The sequence below is a fragment of the Sander vitreus genome, chromosome 20, assembly GCF_031162955.1.
Source record: "Sander vitreus isolate 19-12246 chromosome 20, sanVit1, whole genome shotgun sequence".
NCBI classification, from domain to species: domain Eukaryota; kingdom Metazoa; phylum Chordata; class Actinopteri; order Perciformes; family Percidae; genus Sander; species Sander vitreus.
This window is the reverse complement of record NC_135874.1, coordinates 537,133-562,136: the sequence shown is the minus strand read 5'-3', so window position 1 is coordinate 562,136 and position 25,004 is coordinate 537,133. Positions and strand designations below refer to the sequence as shown.

The following is a 25,004-nucleotide window of genomic DNA, read 5'->3' as shown; positions in this document are numbered from 1 at the left end:
CCTAGTCTATCAGTTATGTAGGCTACATAACCTTATCCGTCCTCATATCACTAACGTCACCCATCGTGAACATGCTCTACATCCCAGCAGATTCTTTGTGTCGCATTACGTTTTTCTGCAAACGGCAGTTTTCTTTATAACATTGGTGATGCGGAGCATATTAGTAAAGCCACTGTATATTTTATATACTGGAAAGCGCCATATATGAAATTAATACACTATATTAGAACTTACGCATTTACTCTTGCAGCAATTTTCTCCCACGCAAATTCTCTCTTTTGTAGCAGCCGCTGTGTTGCTTTTTTAAACTAAATACATGTTTAAACTCGCTGTATGAGTATTTCCGCCGACCAGTTTGTTTGTGGTTGTTACCATGGTGAATCGTAGTATCATGGCTCTATTCATGCTGCCTTTTCATAGTGGTGGTGCACGCGCTTAACTCTTAGTGAACCTACTCTGAGATGATTGAAATCACTCAAATCAGCTGTTCTGGAACCAAAAACTCAGAGTTTCCATCTCAGGGTAAATCAACTCAGAGTTCAGGGATAGACACAGTTTGTTAAACCTCCTTCCTGAAACGGACCCCTGGAAAATATTGTCAATGCTGTCAGCATGTAGGGAGATCACAAGTGAAGAGCTACGTATAGCCACAAATTCCTCAATGGATTGAGATCTGGTCTCTGACTTTAATATTGTTGTTTTGAAGCTATTCCTGTGTAGCGTTGGCTACATTGTTTTGCTGGAAAACAAATCTCCCAAGTGGCCAGCATGTGGTTTTCTCAACACGTATTCTTTGCATTCATTGATGAATAATATAAGAACTACATCCAACCCAATTAAAATGTAATGTTCTGTCATTGGTCATTTCAAATGTGTGTGTCGCTCTGCTCTTTACCTTCTGTCAGTAATGCATTTAACATCATCGATCTAGAAGGTGTGTTTTATGTACTATGGTTCATGGGATGCTTTCATGTGTTGTTGTGTGCATTGTGCATGCATTTGGTGTCAGATCAGTGATTCTCTCAGTTGCTGGCTACTGGATTTCACATCCTGACACATTCGGCCCAGCAGCCTCTCTCTCATCATTTCTGCCAAGTAAAGCTTAGTATCCCCTGCATGCAGTGAATATCACCTTTGTGAAGCACTTTTCTGCTTTATGTCAGTCGGGATTTCAGAATAGAAGGGACGTAGCAACCCCCCCCCCCCCTCCATCATTTTGTAGAGATCTGTTTTCACTTTGACAGTAAAGAGCTAATGTAAAAAAAAGAATCACATTAAAGCTACTTTGTATGTTTTGCCCTGGGTCTTGCCCTGACATGTTGGTGGGGGTTTTGGGCTGTACACAGCCCGAAATGAATACCTGAAGACTGTACTCAGGCCTGTAAAAGTCCTTCAGCTCTAAATGCTGCACTTCCCTTCTGAAACCAAACCTTTCCCATGGGTCAGGGAAGAGAGACACACATGTCTCGTGGTTAGGTTTCTGCTACGCTTGTAACTTAAATGCTAGGAAAAGATGCTGGTTTTTGTTAAATGTTGAAAAAGTAAACAAGCTCTGTCTCGTGCTTCCAGTCGGTGTTGTCCACAATTCCAGACCTTAACCAAGTGTTTTGCATTGCCTTAACAGATCATGATCTTTGCTCAAATCTTTTTCTATTGCATTCACAACACATCAATAATGCCTACACAGTATACACCAGCATGACAGCATACTTGTACACACTGTAGAAGAATTTGTTGGTAGCTTTAAACCCCTAAGACGGTATTGGCAATGTGGTCAATACCACTGCCAGATAGCAATTAATGTCAGATGCATCTTGATTTTCATTGTTCTAAGCACAGTGACAATAAAGATTGATTTAGTGTAAAGAACATGTCTATATAAAGAATATATGTGGATCTACTAGTCTCACAACAGAAGAGGTTCTATGGGGATGGTATACATTCTCAGGGAGGCATTTGCATATTTTCGAAAAACAGAACTGGTCCAAACATGACTTGACGTAATCCAAAAGAGCATTGACAGGCACAAATAGAGTGAGAACTCCAATACTAGTAGCAGTTTTTCTTGCAGTTCACTGTCAGCACTTGTCTTTAAATGACACAGGACCCTACTCACAGCCAAGTACTGTGCTCGCGTGGGGTCAAGGTAATATGAACTGAATGGACCTGTGAAGACCTCTGCTTGTCATCTTTCATAAAGAAGGGTCAATGATGATTTTCACTTTCAAATGTGTTATATGTCTTAAAACTAAACATTTGAATGTAGATGTCAGCTTGGGTTCAAATCTTAGGATTTTTATGACATGAAACCATTAAATATGCTTAAATATTTAAATATTCTCAACATGTTAAGGTCAGAAAATGTTGAAAGTCAGTAGGTATGTGTGGTTGAGATGGGCATATAATGTCTGAAAAGGATGTGTCACTTGTCATGCTGAAGTAATAGCATTTAAGCTCCATAGGACACACAGATGGTTTGTTCTGGTTGCAGTGACAAAGGTGTGCTAATGAAGACCTTTGACGAAAGAGTCCCTGACTCGGTCTCTGGTTGGATAGTGAACTGCACCTGGTCAACATTACACAGAACCTTTTCATCTGTTTTGTCAATCTGCTAAAACTACTTAGACAACTCAGTTTTCCATGTCATCTACTGTGCTTTTTCATGCTTAGTGCAATGGGTTTTTTTTTTCTCACTTGTCAAAGAAGACAATAAATGTATAAAATAAAGGAAAATGTTTTTTTTTGCTGAAACTGCTTTATATGTTGTCTTTATGTCTTGGGCTTTTTTATGTAATGTAACGCATCTAGCATTAAAAAACGCATCTCATTTCCGTAGACAATTTTCGCATACTGTAGGAATTAGCAAACACATAAATCGATCAATACTACAGTCCATGCTAAATGGATACGACTCCCAGTACTCTCCAGCAAGTCTCATCCAAACTAAGTAAGCAAAAAAAGACAACAGACACAGGAGATCTTTAGACTACATAAATTGAGGTCTTTAATTCACGCTACAAAGGTCCAAAACACTTCCATTAGGAGACGCAAAGTATAATAGAGGAGACCCCAAAATTACATGCAACAGAAATACTATCCTAGGGGCACACTAAGTGGAATAGCAAGCAAGAGAGAGAGACTAGACGAGTGTGCGGGAAGAAAAGTGGAGTAAGGGGCCGCCTACACCAAGAAAGATAACTATATAGAAAAATGTACAACTATAATGACCGCAACAATGGCTAACAATATAGTTTGTATTAGAGGTCTGATCGGGCCAAATTTTTCCGTCCGAACCTGGCACGAGTCCGACAGAGCCGTGACCGAACCCGGCCCGAGCCCGACAGGAACTAAGATATTTATGTCCGAGCCCAACCCGAGCCCGACACAGTTAAAATCTCGTTTTTTTTCTCATACTAATGACACATGTACGTTTGTTTGTGTGGAAAGCTTTTATTAAGCAACTGTAGGAAGGCATTTGGAAATGTCAACAGATGAGCGCATCAGCGCACACGGGGGAACAAGTGCACGTTAGTAAGCTGTTTAATTTAAAATGTTCAACGTGTTAACCTTTCCTGCTTGCTTCGATTCCGACCGTGATCAGAAAACCAGGGGAGACTCGTTACCTCCAGGGCCGACGTTATAGGCTATAACGTCGGGGTTAAAATCCCGTTTCTGGTGAGCAGATGAATGAACTTGGCTTTCAGTCTGGGGTTTATCTCGGACACCGCACACACTTAACTTGAAGTTATTCCACCAGCTCTGCTCCGGTCGCATCTACACGTCTGCTTCCTCTTTCTCTATCTCTCTTCTGCCCACTTTACACACAAAATGAACTCTCTTAAAGGAGCCGCAGCACCATTTTACAATAAATGCCTTATCGCGCTGATGTGACCGAGCCCGACCCGAACCCGACCATAATTTCTAAATATTTGTCCGAACCCCGTCCGGCCCGTCGGGTATCCATGCCTTAGTTTGTATCACTTTCTGAGAGATTTGATGAACGATAGGGTAGCACTGCATATTACGGCTCGGTAATAAGATGGTAATAGTGGGGTAACAATGTGATAATAAAGAGGTAATATAGGTAATAACATGTAATTATCAAAGTAATAACTGGGTAATACATCACAGTAATAAGATGTAATACTGGGGTAATAAGGAGATAAAATAATAACAACCATATGTATATCTGGGTAATAGTAATATAGTTATATTAATATTGTAATAACATGGTAATAATGGGGTAATATATGTTGATGTTTTCACAGTAATATCAGCGTAATACCTTCCAAATAAGATAAAACTTCTTGGAATTTAAAATTGGTAATTACCATATTATAATGCTGAAATTCATCCAACCTTTATGTTCCAAACATTTCGCTTTTGTTTCAAGGTAATACTTTACAAATTATATGTTTAATCTTGTGACTTCTTACCTGGAAACACATCTAGTAGTTTCTGTGTAGTAACCATGAATCAGTGCTGCAAAATGCAAAACTGCCTGTTTCTATTGCATTACATGGTAATATTAGAATAGCAGAGGTGTAGAGATTACCTGGAAATGCTTCTGGTAGTTTCTGTGTAATTTCCATAAATCAGTGCCGCAAAATGCAAAACTGCCTGTTTCTGTTGTATTACATGGTAATATTAGAATAACAGAGGTGTAGAGATTACCTGGAAATGCTTCTGGTAGTTTCTGTGTAACAACCATGAATCAGTGCCGCAAAATGCAAAACTGGCTTTTTCTATTGTATTACATGGTAATATTAGAATAACAGAGATGTAGAGATTTCCTGGAAATGCTTCTGGTAGTTTCTGTGTAATTTCCATGAATCAGTGGTGCATCATGCACACCTGCCTGTTTCTATTTTATTACATGGTAATATTAGATTAAACAAATCATCCAAAGGTGCAGAGATTACCTGGAAATGCTTTTGGTAGTTTCTGTGTAACAACCATGAATCATTGCTGCAAATTGCAAAACTGCCTATTTCTATTTTATTACATGTAATATTAGAATAACAGAGGTGCAGAGAGTACCTGGAAATGCTTCTGGTAGTTTCCAGGTAATCTCTGCAACTCTGTTATTCTAATATTAACATGAAATATGTCTTTTCCTGCATGCACGTAACCCTGTGCAATCTGACCAGCAGCGAAACACGTCGTCGATCGTCGTAACTCAGTTTATTTGACTTAGAAAGGGTGAAACTGGGAAATGAAACACAATGACCAGTTGCTTACATATTGATGAGTTTTTAAATTAGAATTTTTAAAGTAGTTCTCATGTGACAGAAACCACTGAGAGTGAATGTTTTGGATGGTATTATCATACTGTTGGTGATGTGTCTTTGTCTTCCAGTAGACAATAACCTTATTTTTAGGTTCATAAAATACCCAAGTTCATGAATATGTAGGATAATACAAGTGGCATTCCTGTAATCTTATGTTACAATGTCTGCTGTATTAGTGTAACATGTATGTGCTTGGCGCCACTATTCGTTCATCAGTGTGGATGCTCACATCATTGTTGTTATAGTTATCATTTTAAGTGTGGACAGCCCTAACATTAGGCCTATATGGTCAGCTGGATGGAGAGAGTGTCTGAATTTCAGTAGGCCTACCTGGTTTTACAGCTAGATAACAAATAACTGTAGACAGTGAATGGCAATGAACATGGCGGATTTTGTGAGAGACGAAGAGGATGATTTCTCAGACAGTCAAGATCCAGAAGCATACCATGAACCAGAGTTTTCAGAAGAGTAGCTGCGTGCTTTGGAAATAGAACGACAGGAGGAGAAGGTTGTTGCTGAGGACGTGAGGATGAGAGCCGAAACAAACTGGTGGTGTGAGTGTGGGGGAATATACCAACCTATGCCGACTGAAATAGAGTATCTGTGCTGTGGCGGGAGGCACAACGTACTGCCATCAATGACCAGGCTCAATGTGTCAGATCAAGATGTGCGTGCCCGCAGTTGGGTCACAGCTACCAAGGACTTCTCAGCATCCTGCAGTCCTCGCCTTTTTTTTCGGTGCGATAAAGTCAACTGGAAAAAATGCCGAATGGACCCTGTAAACAGCTGTCCACAGAGTAAGTGATTATTGTAAACATGACGCATGGTTATTTTACGGGATAGATTGACACATATAAGACCTGTTCTCGCACAGAGTTGCTAAGACAAGAGACTAAGACAATGCATGCACTGAGACAAAAATACGTTTGCTCACCTAACTGCATCTAGGGGAGATGGTGAATAACCCTATTTAAAAAAACAGTGGCGTGTTCCTTTAATCGGTTGCATGTTTTCATACTAAAGGAGCATTATACACAACCTTATCAGAGATTAATATTTGCTAGTGTTAGGCCTATATATTTCATGTAGTCTTGATTTGGAGTTATTTACATTTATAGAATTGTAAATCTGGCTCTTGAAGTAAATTGTAGCACAACATAGTCAACGGTAATAAATTAAAACAATTTCCCACAGAATTGTGGCTGATTGGCTAGTAACTTTGGAAAACAACAAGGCTGGTGAGCAAAAAAGTTAATGTCAAGGCCTGCATAAAACATATGCATTACTTATTGCATCACCTATTATTCCTACTATTATTAATGTACCCACCCTGTGAAATATAACAAATCACAGTAAAAATACAATGCACCAGCAATATCCCGTTATTTATTTTCTAAATTTTAAATTTTTTTATCATTATTTATCACATTGCTTGAGTATCACTGCCCAGTTGTGGTTTTTTTGTGAGTCATCACTTGGCCTGTGGTGAAATACTTTGGAAGAAATTCTGTGTTTGCAGAATCGTTATGTGTTCTTCTTGAAACTGGAACATCAAAGCATACTCTCTCTCGCAGCTCAGGTTTTGTAAGGACAGGCCTTAGGGTTCATGTGACAGTTTCTGAAAGTCTGTTCTGGCTGACCCTGTGTGCATCCAGGCTGAACTTTTGTTCATTCAGATTTACTGATTAATCCAAGGATAAAGAGCATGGCTGAAGTAGGACAGAGACTAGTGAAGAATACATTAAGGAAAAGGAAAGGAGGGGTGGGTGCATTTAGTACACGTCTGCCTTTCAAACCAGCCCTTTTCTCCAAGCGTTTTCTCCCTGCAGTTGTAACCAAACATTGCTCTATACACGTTACATCTTTCTTCCATGTTTTTCCTTTTCACACTCTCACCTTTGCCTATATCTTATTTGTGGCAGCAAATAAAACCTTGGATAGTGGTGTGAAAAAGAAGCTTTTGTGCCACAGTCTGGGCAATCACCCTGTGGGCCAGATTTACTAACGCTTTTGCGCCCACAGGCGTGCAACGAGCCCGTAAAAGCATAGCGAGGTATGTACAAACAGGCCGCACTGATGAAAAATCAGAATACGGACCTGGAGCTCGGTAAACAACAACAAATATAATTGGCTGTAATGATTTCCATGTTGGATGTAGAAGATTAAGAACAAGGCTTTCAAACAAGTTATATAATAATATAATATAATCTAGTTTACGTTTAGGATTAATTAACAGGCTTGAGTCAAAGATGGCTGCAACTAACCCTCCTCGGCCAGAGCCTCGAGGAATATGAGTCATATTATGACTGGGAGGAGTGGATTCATTTAGACTAACATATTCTTCATGGCACAGCCATGTTTCGGTAATACAGAATAGGTCAATTTGATTATCTGATATCAAATCGTTACTAGTACTGCTGTAGAAGACAGAGATCTAATATTTAATAGTCCACATCTAATTTTCCTATTCTGTTCTATCATTGCAGTAGTGGTTTTAATTCCAATTAGGTTCTTAAGTATAGCTCCTTTTGTTTACCTTTGATTTAACTGATTTGAGTCGGGGGACAGACACTGTGGTTATGGAACTATGAGTGGGCGACGTAGCACTGCACCTCTGATTACTGATTTCAACTCTGGGTTGTCATGGTTTATCACTGATAATAGACTCGGTCAGATTTCTTGATATGAGAGCGGCTCCGTCCAAAGTGGGATGAATGCCATCTTTCCTAATAAGACCAGGCTTTCCCCAGAACGCCCTCCAGTTATCTACATAGCCCACATTATTAGCTGGGCACCACCCTGACAACCAGCGGTCATCGCCGTTCACCTAGACCGGCGAGGGAGGGTGTATAGCTTCAGACACGGCACCCCTTCTCTTCTCTGCTTCTCTTCATAGTCATCAGATTCATCTACAAACCCGTATAGAAGTGGCTCAGGTTTGCCTTGCACCAGCTCTTAATTATGCTGTTATAGTTTTAGACTGCCGGGGGACTTCCTTTGACACACTGAGCTCCTCTCTCCTCTCTCTTTCCATCTGTGTCCCAGAAATGCTTATTACTAACTTAGCTCTGGGGAGCTTATTCCCCAGAGTCCTTATGTTTTTTTGCCCAGTAGTTTTCCTTGGATTAAGTTGGCACCTAAATCATGGTTGCAGCTGTCGCTGTGGTCCTGCTCCGCGTCCTGCTATGCCCTGCTACACCCTGCTACGCCCTGCAGTGCCCTGCTATGTCCTGCTATGCCCTGCAGTGCCCTGCTATGCCATTAATTACTACAACTACTATTTCTAGTCATAGTTCCATTATCTTTATTGTGAATATAATTGCCACTGTTCATCATACCCCCAACCAACACCGCCTACCAAGAGCCTGGGTCTGTCCAAGGTTTCTCCCTAAAAGGAAGTTTTCCATATATATATATATATATATACATATTTGTTTCTGGGTTTCTGCCTAAAAGGGAGTTTTTCCTCGCCATTGTCGCACTAAATGCTTGCTCTTGGGGGAATTACTGGAATTGTTGGGTCTTTGTAAATTATAGTGTGGTCTAGACCTACTCTATCTGTAAAGTGTCTTCAGATAACCCTTGTTATGATTTGATACTATAAATAAAATGTAATTGAATTGAAGATGTTCATGTGGACCAAACCATCGTTCCAGATGATGTTCTGCTTGTATTACCTGCACAACATTGACTATCCATTGGAACTTGCAGCTACACTAGAGTTTTAACAGACGTAAGTATTCAGTATTGCTTTAAGATGTGGCAGAGTGTAATGCCTTGTAGGTCATTTAGACATTACGTTTTAGCCCTGCTTGTAAAGCCAACCCTCACCTGAAACGAGTCCGAATTACTGCCGAGAACCCGGACACAGCTCTCACTTCGGTCGTACAGAGATTGGATGGCCCTGAGAAGGGACCCCCTCACATACTCCCGCAGCACCTCCCACAGTATCTCTCGGGGGACCCGGTCATACGCCTTCTCCAGATCCACAAAGCACATGTAGATCGGTTGGGCATACTCCCAGGCTCCCTCCAGGATCCTTGCGAGAGCAAAGATCTGGTCTGTTGTTCCACGACCAGGACGGAATCCGCATGGTTCCTCTTCAACCCGATGTTCAACTATCGGCTGAACCCTCCTTTCCAGCACCTTGGAGTAGACTTTACCAGGGAGGCTGAGAAGGGTGATACCCATGTAATTGGCACACACCCTCTGGTCCACCTTTTTAAACAGGGGAACCACCACCGCGGTCTTCCACTCCTTAGGCACTGTCCCAGACTTTCACGCAATGTTGAAGAGGCGTGTCAACCAAGACAACCCCTCCACTCCCAGAGCTTTAAGCATTTCTGGACGGATCTCATCAATCCCTGGGGCTTTGCCACTGTGGAGTTGTTTAACTACCTCAGCAACTTCCACCAGGGAAATTGACGACAATCCCCCATCATCCTCCAGCTCTGCCTCTACCAGGGCGTATTAGTCGGATTTAGGAGTTCCTCAAATTGCTCCTTCCGTTGAGGTCAACAGCGTCCCATCCTTACTGTACACAGCTTGGATGATTCCCCGCTTCCCCCTCCTGAGGTGGCAAACGGTTTTCCAGAAGCACATTGGTGCCGACCGAAAGTCCTTCTCCATGTCTTCTCCGAACTTCTCCCACACCCGCTGCTTTGCCTCTTTCACGGCAGAGGCTGCAGCCCTTCACGCCCTCCGGTACCTTGCAACTGCCTCCAGAGTTGGGATAACATATCCCGGAAAGATTTCCTCTTCAGTCGGACGGCTTCCCTGACCACCAGTGGGTGCGAGGGTTACTGCCCCTTGAGGCATCCAAGACCCTGAGACCACAGCTGCTTCAGCAATGGAACCTTTGAACATTGTCCACTCAGGTTCAATGCCCCCAGCCTCCACAGGGATGCACGAAAAAGCTCTGTGAGAAATAATAACAATAAAATAAATACATGTAAACCATGATAAGATCTGGTAAATAAATGTTGATTAAAACAGCGCTTATTGTGCTAAAAATACCAATAATAGCAAAGCTGTATCCAGCTTCTCTGCTGCAGCCGACTGGCAGAAAGAATCGTGGTGTGATCACGAAAGATGCTTCCCATTGAAATACATTAGTTTAAAATTCATGCTGAGACACACGAAAAAAACGAGATGAACGTGTCCGTGTACACGAATCAATAGATTCAATTACGTGACCATATCACGAACTGCTGTGAGACTGGGTTGACAGGTAGGAACCTGAGAAAGACATTGACAATGTACACAGACTATAGTCTGAAAGATAAAGAAGGCCAGACACAGACAGACCTGGCTGCCCAGAGGGGACAGACTGTGCTGTCATTGTGATGAAGGAGCTGTTGAGACAGAATTACGTACATGTTCTAATACTATGTCAAAGCTACAATTATAAAAATGAGGGAGGATTAATTTTCAAGAATTTGAAGAAAATGAGTTTGCCCTAAGTCTGACAGAAAGAGACTTTAAGTTAACGAGCCTGAGCTGGTTTAACTTGTCACTAACTTCGGGCTAACCCATTACATTTAATCAGCAGGTGGAACTTTGCTTGGGTCTAGAGGAGTTGGAGTGGCATTTATGGATTTACAAATCAATTTGTAATTAGTAACAAATACATAATACTAGGTCTCAATTTTTCAGATATTTGCGACTTCGCTATTGTTTGATGAGGTGTTGTTGAAATATGGAAAAGGTCATGAGGCTTCTAGGTATTACTCTATGCTTGTGCAGAACCTGGGAAATGGAGCCTGGTCAACTCTCAAGAAAAAATGGGAAAGGAATGAGTATTACACTGGATAATGAGGAGTGGGACAGAACACACGCACATTTTTGGTAATGTAAGACCGAGGACGGCCAATTACTTCATGTCCAACGGTCCTATGATAAGGTCCAGGAATTTTGGACCGGGATACATGATAACCTATGTCGGATTGCAGTGACCCAGGTTCCATTCAGCCAAAGATTTTTTGTTCTAGGAAATGGGCCAATCCTAAATGGTCCAAACTAGTTTAATGACAGCCAGACTGATTATTTTAAGAGGATGAAGGAATGAAGGGGTGCCGTCAAACCAGTTAGTTAGTGATCTGGTACGCTGCAGCCAAGGACAAGGGCAGATCAGCGTATCATCCTCTCTGCTAAGAAGGTGACTGGCTGCAATCTGCTGTCCCTCCAGAACCTGTATGTCTCCAGGATGCTCAGGTGGACAGAAAATATTGTGCCCTACTACTGCTTCTTTTACAAAGTACTTTGTTTTAGATTATAAAATACCTCTTAAATGAAACATCAGATAATTTGGATGGCCAATGGTTAATTTTGTAAACATCTATATATTATTTGGATGGCTATAAAAAACAAAGGTTTTAACTAATGCTTATAATAATTAGTTAATGATTTATATGTGTTATAAACTATTAAGTAACATTAATTTGGCCAAATATAATCTTTTTAAGGTGATCTACAGTATGAAAGAAATTATTATTGATTATTTTTGCACTAACAATAGCTATCTAAATAATCTTCATAGATGAACAAAGTAATGATTAACCATTAACAACATATTATGATAATCAGTTGCAACTTTATGATAGCCATCTAAATAATGTTGACAGTTGACAGTTTTCAAACGATTTCTTAAAGATTTACAAATCATTTGGTAATCATTAACAAATATGTAATATAGTAACTAATATTTAAATGACATGATGTGTGCAATAATAAACTGTTAAAATAATAGCATTACTTATAATTAGTAAACATTATAAATGATAAGGGGGAATGACATGCAGCAAAGGGCGTTGAGGAGTAAACCTCTATATATGGGCACCTGCTCTACCAGGTGAGCTACCCAGGCGTCACTGTTTACCATTTTTGCACACCATGCAGAAAACCATACAGCCTTCTTCTCCTTTCTTATACATAATTAGTGTCTTACATCTTTTTATTGTAATATTTCTATTCTATATTTATGTTCTTGACTGTTGCAGTACTTTGCTTTATTGTTTGTTTCCTTTTAATGTTTATTGTATGCACCAAACACACCAAGGATAATTCCTTGCAAGTGAAAACTTTGGCAATAAATCTGATTGTGATTCTTAGGTTCCGAACCATATTGGAAACCTGGCTGCTGTTTGATACAGTTGAGGCGTGGTGGAGCCGCAACACTTCCAGTAGACATAAGGGGTTTTCCTGTTGCTACTCTGACCTGGATCTGCATAAGTATCAGAAAAGTAAATGGATGGCTGGTTCTTTAATTTATTTTTTATATTGTGAATGGCCAATGTACATTACATTCTCCCATGAGTTAAAGATGGGTATTCTCATGTTGGTTGAAAAAGGTCTGATGCCAAGGGCCAGGTTGATGGTTTGGATCTTCCAACAACTTTTCCTCTATCAAACACTTTTTGCTGTAGCTTAGTTAAAAGTAAAAAATAATCGCCGGTGCAACACAGATGTCTTCTTACTTAATAGTTTTTATTTTATTTGTTAAGGTGCACAGTGACTAATGTTTCGTAAGGTTATGTCTTCATCAGAGTCCTTGGACTTTTTGCTGTATCTTAGTGAAGTCTCATAAAGTCCCAAAAATCATGAAAAGAAACTACCAGTCAGGCGGAGTCTGATGTAAAAGAGTTTAATGTGCTCAAAAAAGATTTGACACAGTTTAAACCTGAGAAGATACCGGTCTCACCTAAACGAGTTCTTTGTCTCTTTCCGCTTATATTTCTCTCATGGGAAACCATCCCCCAGTTTTTAATATTCTTCCTATGAATGACTTTTTAGAACCTGTTGCAAAGGTGTCCAATTTATCTCATTGGATACCAGTTATTTCTTAAGACTGCCCATTTTACTATTTTTTAGAGAAACCAATTCTGTTGACACTGCACCATTTGTTGCGTTTCTCACAATCCTATACTCTCTCACATGATCCCTACAGGAAAATCAAATACATACATGCGAGCATCTGATGCCTCCGATTTGGGCCTACCATTGTACTTGCATGGCCATACTTTGACAGTCACTCACACACACATATACACACACACACACACACACACACACACACTCACAATGCTAACACCCACTTTCTTATAAAGACTTATATAGCTTGTTGTGTAAAGTCACAAATATTATCTTGCAAAATCACAGTTTATATTGTAATATAGCACCACAATGTTTTTTTTACCAGATTTTCTCACAACACTCTTTCACTTTTTAACCCTATATTCATCCTTTGCTAATGCGATAATTAGTACACTGCCTCACAACAAATGTAAATAAGGGTCATTATAAGCTGCTTGTGAAATGGACCTATACGGTCGTTTTCTGCATAATGACAGTCTGTTCAGATCATTCATCAATCAGAATTAAGCAACATTCAAATCAAAATCAGATCATGTTGCTAGGTCAATCAAATGTGATCAAACCACATCCACACAGTCCTGATGAAGCAGATTAGCAGAACATGGATGAATCAGATAGCGCATGTTTGCAAGTTGCACTGCTAGGCAACCACAGAATAAGTGAAGTTTTTTCAATTTGAAGTGTTCAAGGCGCTTCTAAAAAATAAGGAGGCGCATACAGCGGAAAAAGCGCCCAGCAAGCAAAAGCAAGGAGCAAAGTGCTTTCCTTTCGTTTCAAACAATTACAAAAAGGCTGCTAAAACACACGCTCTATCTGACCAGGGCATTAGTCATTCATACTGAATGTTATAGAGAAAACAAAAAAAATAAAACCAAGTTTCGGACACTTTAAAGCTAGCCTCATCATTTTCTCGCTTCTCAAATGCTGCATTTCCATTGCATGGTACGTCACGGCACGGCTCTACTCAACTCGACTAGTCCTTGTTTTGTTTTTTCAATGACAAAGGTTGTGGATAGCACCTGATACCTGGTACATATTTTGGTATCACCTCCGTGGAGGTTCCAGGCGAGCTGAGCTGATACTAAAAGGTGGAGTTCAAGCACTGCAGACCACTGATTGGTCAGAGAGAACCGTCACTAGTGCTGCACAGGACATCATGCACCATGCTGTACAGTTGACGAAGTACAGACATCGTTGCCGATGAAAAAAGATCCAGTCGTGTTGAAGATGATGTATCACGGCAGTCTTACGTGGTGTCGCTATGGTTATCAGCTGAGAAGCCCGCCTACACTCAGGAGGTACTATCTGCAGTGGAAAACCAAATAGAGAAATACAGCGAGTCGAGCAAAACTATGTAGTGGAATGCGGACTAAATTATTCTATGGTGGAAATTAGGGCTACTGTTAAAGTGGTACAGTATTGCATTGAGTAACTGCATAATTGGATGTATCCAAGGACTACAATATAATTTCAGAGAAAAGAAATAATGTTTTATTTGTTATCAAACTGATGAAAAAAAAGGTTATGAAAAGTAACAATTTTAACACAAAAATATGAATTTCAGGCAAGAAGACTGCACCTCCACATCATTAAATGACAATGGCAGATAATGGAAACATAAATGGACAGTAAAAAATTGGTAATTAATGATAAAAAGGTGACTAGACAATGATTTGAGGTGACCAGTCCCACTTTAAAAACAAAACACACCATTTTAGCTCTTGAACTGTGAACTTATCCATTATAATCTTTGTCTTTCTGTATTTGTCATAACTTTGACTTTATTCTTTCAAAAAGAAATATCACTAGTGTAACCCAGAAAAAGAAAGCCATGATACAGAAGGAAGGGCACCTTGTATTTGTTGGACAACTGCAAGTAGTTAAATATTCATGCAACTTTAGAAACATCTCTGGTTAGATCTCTAGGCTAACAATACATTTTATTGTTTATGAAATATCAATATGATTCTCCACATTCCCATTAAAGTTTTTCTCCATGTAAATTAACAGTTAACAGATTCTGTCATGAAATACGCTGATAAACCATATGTTCAGTCTGTACAATAGAGGTACTAAAAATTACAACTGTCATGGTATATGTACAATTTCCTACCTACAAAGTACAACAGCTAGCATGTAATAAAATATGTAAACAAATTTGTTTCTTGACACAGTTGACTGTGACAGCAGATATAATTCACACTTTCAACATTTTATTTATTTCTGTATACACAATTGTTAACAGTGTTGTAGTACTGCATTTGTCTTCCTCTTGACACCTCCATAGAAAAAGAGAACAACAGGCAATGAACCAACAAACAGTTTTGCAAAAAGATAAAACCACCACTAGCTGTGCATCAATAACAGACCTTTTTTTTTTATTTTAAAAGACCGTTTTTTCCATGGTTAACATTTTTGAGAGGAGTTCTGATCTGATAATGAACAACTGTTTGGCATTAATTAAGAGAACATGGTCCAAGTTGAACACTGTATACTGGACTTTTACTGTACTGAACTTTACTGTAGAATTAGGATGGCATGCATTTTACAATCAATTGCTTTTTACCTATAGAGCGGCCACTTCTTCCCACAAAGTGGATCACTCTTTCTGTCAAACAATGAAAATAGTTGTGGTGAATCGGATGCCAGAGCAAACAGATTTTAGGAGATCTTGGCCCTGGCAAGTTCCTTACTTGGAATCATTTTATACACAGAAATAGTTTTCTTTTCTTACTGTTCTTTTTGTCATTTTTTTTCCCTTTTGCTTAAAGCAAATATAAGTTAGACACCACACTTGTATTATGTATAAAACATAAAAATGTGTCATACTCTGATACAGCAAGAGTCCTTTTTTACTTCTACAATGATGGTGTGCCTGACCCTCTCTTGTTAAGCACTACATGTTGCTTACATGCTGAAAATGTATAAGATTATGAGCCTTTTGTAATTAACAATTTTACAAAAAAAGTTTTTTGTTTAATGCCAAGGATCACATAGCTCTAAAAGTCACTTGGGAGAATGATGTAGCTGTGAAACATTTCTATACTGATAACGTCTCTGACCAGATAGAAGAGTAAGGTCTCTAAAGTTGCTATTTAGCCTTGTTGTTATGCTTACAATAGTAAGTGTGCTTTATATTACAGTACATATCATCAGTTCAACTACTCAGCACAGTATAAGATTATTCAAGTTCCATGTTATACCATCATTTGTCATAGCTCCTTTCAAGGAAACTGATAAGTCAATGTTCTCTTAGTGCGTTCTTTCTTCACTCTCTCGTGTTCACGAAAGTTTCACAGTCACACATAATACTCCTTATCCTTATTTTTCTGCTTCTTGTTGCTGCCTTTCGAACTCTGCTGTTTGTCCTTCATGACAGCACCGTTGCTTTGCACAGCTGAGTTGGTTATGTAGTTCCTGCTTTCGTCCACCTGGTAGGAGCCTTCATCCCTGTTCCTGTACTTATACATGGCATACAGAAGGATGAGGATGCACAGGGCAGCTGCCGCCACTATTCCGATGACCATCCCGGTGGTGCTGCTAGATTCACGGACCACTTCCGAGGGCCCTGGAACTCGCCTGACGCCCGGCTCTGTGGGGAGTGCTGTGGGTATATTACGGAACATTGGGGAGGTTATTAATGGGCCCCTCAGCTTGCTGCTGTCTACCTCAAAAGTTGTGGGCAATGGAAGCAACACTAGGTTGGGCTGGGGTTTTAGCTCGCGGTTATTCATTATGCCAGCCGGCTGTTTGGCCGGAGCATTGTGGAGGGTTGCGGTGGAGGCAGAGGTGGCGGTGGTGGGGCTCTGGTCGGCGGTTAGTATGGCGGTAGTGGTAGTCCTACTGCGTCTGGAGATTGAAGGTTTGTTAGGTCTAAAAGTCTCGTAGCCACCTTCAAAGCCTGATGTGGATAAGGTCTTAGCTGTTACCAAGGAGAAGGTCGTGTAAAAATCTTCATCACCAGTAGGGGGCAGGTTAGACTTGAACGCTTCCCCAGAGCCAGACCCCGATATCACCAAGCCATCATCATCACAATCATCGCTGCCTCGGTCCGACAAGCAAGGTACCCCCGCCTCAGTGGCCTTGGACAGGGACTCTTTGGTGGTCTCAATAATGGTCAGGAGTGGGTGGTGGGTTGAGGGAGTGTGAATGAAGGGTGCACAAGTAGCTACAAGGGGTGCGCTAATGGATCCTGAAGTACTGGGATGACTAACTCAGCTCCTGGGGTTGGAGACAGACAGGCAGTCATGTTAGAGGACAGCTTTGGGGTTTTATGAAATATAATAAATTACTGTACATACATCTGGACAGAATACCAAAGCAGACAACCAAAACCAACCAAAACTTGGCATATCAATTCAAGATTAAGACCAAAGAAAGGAAAGTTGGCATATTTTATATATTTCAAAAGGCTTAAAAGGTGTGCAAGGATGAGCCAGAAAAATCAAGCAAAGTTTGCTTCAAATTCAATGTGCTTGCTATAGTTAAGTATACTTGATTCCTCCTCAATATAATTCAAGCAACTTTCAGGGCAAAGTGTAAATCTGTAAAAAATGTAAACTAATAAAATTTAATTGCTGAATACAAATAAATGAAAACCTATTCATAGTTAAAAATATAAGATACTATAGTTATTGTTACCCCCCCCTCCGTATTAAATAAGAAGGAAAACATCTAATAATAAAAATTACTTTAATTTCACATCATCACAGCATATACAGTAACATGAATTTGGTTAAAATAAAATGTATTATACAAACTACAGATTGCTGTTATAATATAATGACAGCAGTGTTTACAGCTCAATGGCTCTCCAATCACCTTAAACCTTTTGCGTTATTTTGCTAATACAGAAAACTATAGTTACAGTTCTACAAACATTTCTCAGATACAGAGCTGCTCTGGATGTAAAGGTGATCTCAATCTTAAAGTTAAATTACAGTGAGAGGAAACAAACAACCAGTTTGTGTAGCCACTTGAATAGTGAAGGTGGAGTCGTTTGTTCAAAATGAGATAAATCCTCAATCAATCAATTCATGCAAATCAATGATTTATTTATACTCACTTTGGTTAATCAGGACTGATATTAAATTGGATGCACATTTCAAGCATTTGTCATGAGAAATGACAAATATTTCTATATAAAGTCAACAGTCCTTATTGTCATGTGCAAACCATTGGAACATCGTGACTTAGAGTTCACTGCCAACAAATGTGTGCATATTAGTTGTATCAATTTTCACAAACCTTTCTAAATGTGTACAGCCTGTATCAACAAGCCTGAAGCTAATTTGTGCTATTTCCATGAAAGGTATTCCAGATAGTGGAAGGTTAATCCTTGTGTTATCCTCAGGTCAAATTGGACCCGTTTTTAAAGTTGTTTTTATATCAGAAATACATTTATTTCAACGAAATTGCCCAAAAATAACATGGATGTACGTTCTTTGCATGTAAAATTAATGATTACTTCCACTGAATTTTGGGTGTTTAATTCAAATGTATAGCATGGTTTACAGAAAGGTTTTGTCACACATCATGTCAGTTTCATTATACTGTCATCCAAATGTTGATTGCTTTTTCACCGAGCCTATCTGTACTGTGTGTTGACAAGATTTAAAAACAAAAAGTTTGTTATGGCTCATTTATTTTTTATTCAAAAAGTGAGAATTACCTGTTTTTAAGAGCAGCTCTGTGACACCAAGAAAACACTGTTAATATACTATATATACTATAACTATAATATATCTTAGTTCCTACCATGTCAATGGCAGAGTAAAGTCACCTGAATGCTCACCCTTTGTGGAATACTAGCCTGAGTAAAAGATGTCATGCCGTGAACTCTCCTTTATTGAGTGTTTAACAGCTTCATTTTACAGTTAGCCTCTTGCTTACCAGAAGAACAAGAGACCAGGTTGTTTAACAAATGTATTTCAAGGCTCCATGCTCTTTATACTACAATAAAAAATGTAAAATATAAAATCAGACCAATTCTTTGCAAATTTGTCTGAACTCAAATCTAAGCTTGATGAGTCTGCCACAATGGAAAGCTAAAACTGTCTGTTGAACTGTTAGCTTAGTGTATCACTTTCTGTTGGGCACGCTAATAATAAGGCTTGCTAGAGATGTCCGCACCATAATATTTGAAATGTTCTTCCATGATAAATAAGAGCAAGAAACAGTTTTGGTAAATTGAGTTATTATTGAAGATGTATTTAGTAAACCTGCTGTATACAACACAACAATATCAGTTGGTACTCCCTAACAACTGACAATTGGCAAAGCATTCAAACTCTGTATGACTAAAAACTGTATAACTGCTTGTTAACCAAAATCTGGTTGTCTTTTGCTGTATTTGTTAAAAACTGAGGCTGTACATGGAGGTGTGGCTCTTTGACAGAGCTGGGCTTAGGGACTTACCCCACATTGCATTTCTATAACAATAGGCTTCAAACTACAATGTTGCTTACCCTTTAATAATGTTGCTCTCTATTTTTCCAAGCTGTATCTCTCCCTCCTAAATCCTCATGGCAGATTATTTAGGACTTGTTGATCAACTTCAGTTCTAATATGTGACATCTGCATTATTACCTTCAATGGTGAACCACACATTTAAGCAAAAAAAAAAACAGTAGTACTAATTTTTAAGGAGAAGTGCAAAGAGTTAGATTTATTCATAATGTAAATGTGATCTCAAGCAGGAGTGAACATTCAAAGTGCCATTGACATGGAAAGTATCCACTGCCATCAAGTGTGGGCATACTGAATCTTTAAAGCACATTGTACTGTATATCAATAAAGCAAACTGTTGTGTAACTCACAAATGATAACAAATACCAGCATTCACAAGCACACAAGTCTGTAGATCAATACAAATGTATTCTATCATTTCAAACAATAAAACACTGTTAAAGACTCATTCAGTTGTCCACAGCTTGATCGGAGATGCAGTTTGTAGTGCATGTAGCATTTTGTGTTCATATCGAGTAGGACTCAATGATGAATAGTGAGTCAAAATGGGATTGAATTGTGTACCTTAACATAAGATCTAGGAGTTGCTTATGGTTCTACATGTAGCACCTACCATATTCATTACGTCACTTTGCTTTCATTGTGACATACACAAGAATGACATTTTAAGTCCATCTCTTCACATTCTACAAACTGCATCTTCAAAAAAACAAAAAACAACAAGAGTGTAAACGTATACTGTGTATTGTCAACTTACATCAACAAATTGCCCGCATGATTTAGGCATGAAGAAAAGAATTTACAAAGGAAAAGTCGTGTAAGAATGTTGGATAGCCACTTGGTACCGTTAAAGATCATTTTATCCACTGTACATTGTGTTCTATCTTAAAACACGACGGTACAGGGAGGCAACAACACATACATCCACAACACATAACATAAAAAATAAACACCATAATTCTGTTTTTTATGTTTTGTTTTTTCCTGGTAAATAATTTGTTTTTACAAAAGAATGTGTATCTACATAGTTTTCATTGCAATAGACTTCAATAGAATCTAAATCTATCCATGTTACAGTTTTTGCTTGAATTGTAATTTGATCTTTAGTGTAGAATGGATGGATGACTCTATACTTTAATATCTCTAAAGACAAGGGAGACGGTGAAGAAGGGCTGGGACCTATGAACATACTACAGAGGAAATGAGGGTGATGAGGGTGACAGTGTAAGTCAGTTGCCATGTCCATGTAAAGGCAGTACGAAGCGGTCGGGCGGCATTAGAGCTTTTGGCTGTAAGGAAGGGATGGGGATATACAAACAATGAGCAATATACATGCCCATCTACAGAAAAGAACAGAAGAACTCTAACACTGACAAGTCTGACAAACCCTAAACTGCAACTTCTTAACCATGCAATTCATTTGTTTTTTGTCTTACAAAAATATTATTCAGCAAAGATCAATTTGTATGTCAATTGATCTGGAACTGCTTCACCTACTAATCTGTGGGCTTCTGCATACGTTTACAAAAATGCCTGAAGTTGAGTTGATTGTGCAACTGTTGTTGTTTTGAACATTTACTTCTTTTTTTATTCAATATTTGCCAGAAAAGCATACTGCAAGAAATATAACACACAAGTTAATCACTAAAGTAGTTCCAAATCCCCCCAAAAAAGTCTAAATATATCAAAATATTATTTCACACTGTGATTTAAATGTTATCTGATTGACAAAAAAACAAACTAAACATACTTCATAAGCCAAAAACCATAATTAGAACCAAAATGCCAGTGATCAACTGGATCAATACAAAGAAATATGAGCAGTTAAAACCAAATCAAATGAAAAAATGTTAGGATGAAAGAACAAAGCCAAAATTTTGCACACACTACAACCAGATGCACACAATACAAAACAGACAGTGTTGAGAGAGGCACTCGACTGGAGGCCGGGCTCCTCTCTCTTGTGTTCCAAATCTATAAGTATTTAAACATGAAGCAGCCGTGCATTCTGGGTGTACATCAGAAAGAGAGACGCTACTGTCTGACAATGGGTTATTTTTATTATTTTCTGGCTATGTTTTTGTTGTACTGCAGGATGTTGATGCATGCTTAAAGTAAGTTGCATTTAGGGAAAGTAGAAAAGAAACCACACAGCAAACTGGGAGCAGGTAAGACTGACCAATGTTGGACAAATAGGAGACAGACACTGTGTCCCAATCCCTTACTATATGCGAATAGTGAAATTAATGTAATGAAACAGTTTGTACTGGAAAAAAACATGTGATATTTATGATACAACATGTGTGCAGGCAGATGTCAGGCAAATGGCAACTTTGTTAAAAGCTCCAACAAGTCTCCTCCATTGCTGTTGTGAAATGCATCAAGTAAATTCTGTTTGCAAATTGACATGTCTGAGCATACATCATTTTGCCACTTTTCCAGTGTAACCCCCCCACCCAACCAAAAACAAAACTGGTCAAATTTGTGTGTAGTATGCAATTGGGACACAGCTTGAGTTTAACTAATAACAGTGGGGAAGAGAAAGAAAATAAAAACACAAAACGTACATAAATAATATTTTGTCATGGACTATATGTGAAATGCAATTTGTTCAGTATTCAAATATGATATGATAAAGAGTCAAAAGACAAGCTTAAAGCTGATATCATTAACATTGTGCATGTTGTCTGCCTGTGCAGTGGTGGAAGATCAAAGTGGCAGCTGCAGTTTATCTAAACCTGCCAAAGCAAAACTAAGGACATTAGATTGTTGGCACTATCCACCATGACAGTTGTGAACCGACCAGCTAATCTATATTTCTCAAAAGTAGTTTAAAGAGTGTCCAAGGATGCTTTCACACTGGCATTTAAGTTAAAATTATAAGGAGTGCGGCAACACATTTTGTACCAGAAACATTTTGTACCAGAAACAAATTTTGAAAATAAATGGGGACTGTGATCTGTCTCCCTTGAACTGTGGAATGGTTTGTGTATCTTCGGAACGCCATCAATGTTCCCACTATAGGAGGATTACTAAATGACATAAAAGCTAAGAATAACTCCACAGCCCCAACTTGATACTACACAATGTTTTTTACCTAGGCACAGCCCCACTGTCAGGGGAGGGGGTCATAGGGTACAGATGGCCCCGGCCCAAAGCCCAAGGGAGGGGGCATGCAAAGCCTCAAGTAGCTGTCAAACCTCAGCTGTGGTTTGTATATTTTACAATAACTCCACCATGTATAAACACAGATACCAGCTTTAACCCCATAGTGTCTTTTGACATATAATTTAATATTTTGCCTAATGTAACCCACATGGTTTTTCAATGTAGGTAAAAATGTAATCGGAGAGGAATTCCATAAGATGGCAAATGTCTGACTAGTGTTATTATGGATCCCACACAACGTCTAGGCAAGTACCGCCCTACGAAGCAGCCTGATTGGTTGGGGTCAGGCATTGACCTCAAATAGTTAAGGTTAGGATAGCTGACTGGTCCGGGGATAGGACCTGAACAAATTGGCATAAGCATGGACACCTGGCCATGTGGTAGCATGTGAATGCTATTGAAGGGCAGGTCTTGCATAGATGTTGCGTGGGATCTATAATAACGCGTCTGACTAGTCTGTGCTCAAAGGAAATTATATGGAGACCAGTAGTTGCCTCGAGGCCAGAAAATGTATTTAAAAACATCAAGTCAAGATCATTTCAAGTGTGCTTTGTGATAACTTGCAGATCCTTTAGTCTAAGGCCAACACTTGCTGCTGTTTGTGTTGCATCGCAACATGTAGCCTATCTACAACCAAGCAGCAGGAAAGGGTTGCAGATGCACGGCTGAGGTCACATTCCAGGTTTTTTAAATGTTGGTCAAATCCGACATAAGGTTTTAATACACCCACAAAGAAATTTCCCTTACATCTGCTCTCAAGTTGTAAACAGAAGAGAGAACAACTGTATGCTATTATTAAGATGTATTATTATTATCCTTCCAATAAAGATGTGCATCACTTAACATTCTCTCTCACAGACACACACACTCGCCTCTATCTTTTTTCATCTCTCTGTCTCAAGAGCAACACATGCAGGGTGTGATGTATGTCAAAGTACAGGGACCCTAGTTTCACTGTTTGGAATCCAAGGTGGGGCAAAGATATTAGCCAACACAGGGTGGCATGTATTGCCAAAATAAAATATAAAATATTCAAATTTGGTGAATGGATTTGAGCAAATTGGAAACATCCCATACATATCTGATGATGCTATGGAGGGAAATGCCCCAAGTCAGTACTGTAACATTAATCCATCTTAAATTGAGTGATTCATTCATCCAAAAAATGTGCAGCCAAGAAATAATATGTCTGCTCACCCATTTATAATGTCCATTGAATGGGTTTTATCAGTGGTTATCAGCCTCTTAAATATGGGTTAGAAGGAGCCTGCTATGGAACATCAGCATAGTGAGCACTCAGGCCCACCCAATAAGAAGGCTTAATTCTTGCTGATCATCCAGTGAATAGCAATCATTGAATACTGTTTAAATGATTTGACTACACGACCAATAAATATAAATTATTCTTGTTGGTTGATTAATGATGATGTTGCATGTGTGTGTGTGATGCTGTTACATGTTTGTCTTGGTGCCTGTAACATTACCTCTTTTTTATACTTTTAATGATCCTGTAAGGGGAAATTGCTTATGCAACCAATAGAACTTTTGGTAACACTATATTTGAAAGAGTATGGACAACACTGACATGACACCGTCATAACTAGGGCTCGGTACCAATAGCGTTACTGCGATACCAGTTCATAAACGATACTTTTTTCGTTACCAATTTTGAAAAAAAGAAATTCTAACATTACGGCACAAATCTTTTATTTTTCAACTCCTACTATGGGATCCTCATCTCTGTGCGTAACGTTGAGTTTATCCTGCCTGCCTCTAAGACGTGTAACGTTAGACAGCCAATCACAAGCATTATTAGAGCTTGGTAGAAGAATGCTGCGTGCTTATTGGCTCATTGACGCTGATGAGATTTACTCCTTAGGTATTTTGCGTGATTCTGGATGGACACTTTCTTTTTTGCATCAGTACATGGAGACGGAGAGTGTGGAGCAGAACGGATTACGGACTGAAAAGACAAACTTTATACTGAGTTAGACTGTGCATTATGTTCAGGTTTAGGTGCACACAGACTGTTCTGTGATTTTTTGGGATTTAGTTGTGTTTAGTCATCCCCATTATGCATTTGTTATGTGCTCAGGAAATGGCTGTGATATTTTAATATATAGTTATGTCGTCTAACTTCAAGGTCCAATGTGTAGGAATTTCTCCCATCTAGCGTTGAGATCATATATCGCAATCAACTATCTT

At 39.1% G+C, this 25,004-nt stretch overlaps 1 protein-coding gene across 1 annotated transcript in view; it reads right to left on the bottom strand.

Annotated features, from left to right (window-relative positions):
* Positions 1–16,462: 16,462 nt before the first annotated feature.
* The window catches only part of nrxn3a (neurexin 3a), a 240,667-nt gene continuing 232,125 nt past the window's right edge, over positions 16,463–25,004 (bottom strand). The window contains exon 25 of the mRNA XM_078277724.1: positions 16,463–16,767. Within this exon, the coding sequence (XP_078133850.1) occupies positions 16,463–16,767 (305 nt within the window). The remainder of the gene's footprint in view (positions 16,768–25,004) is intronic.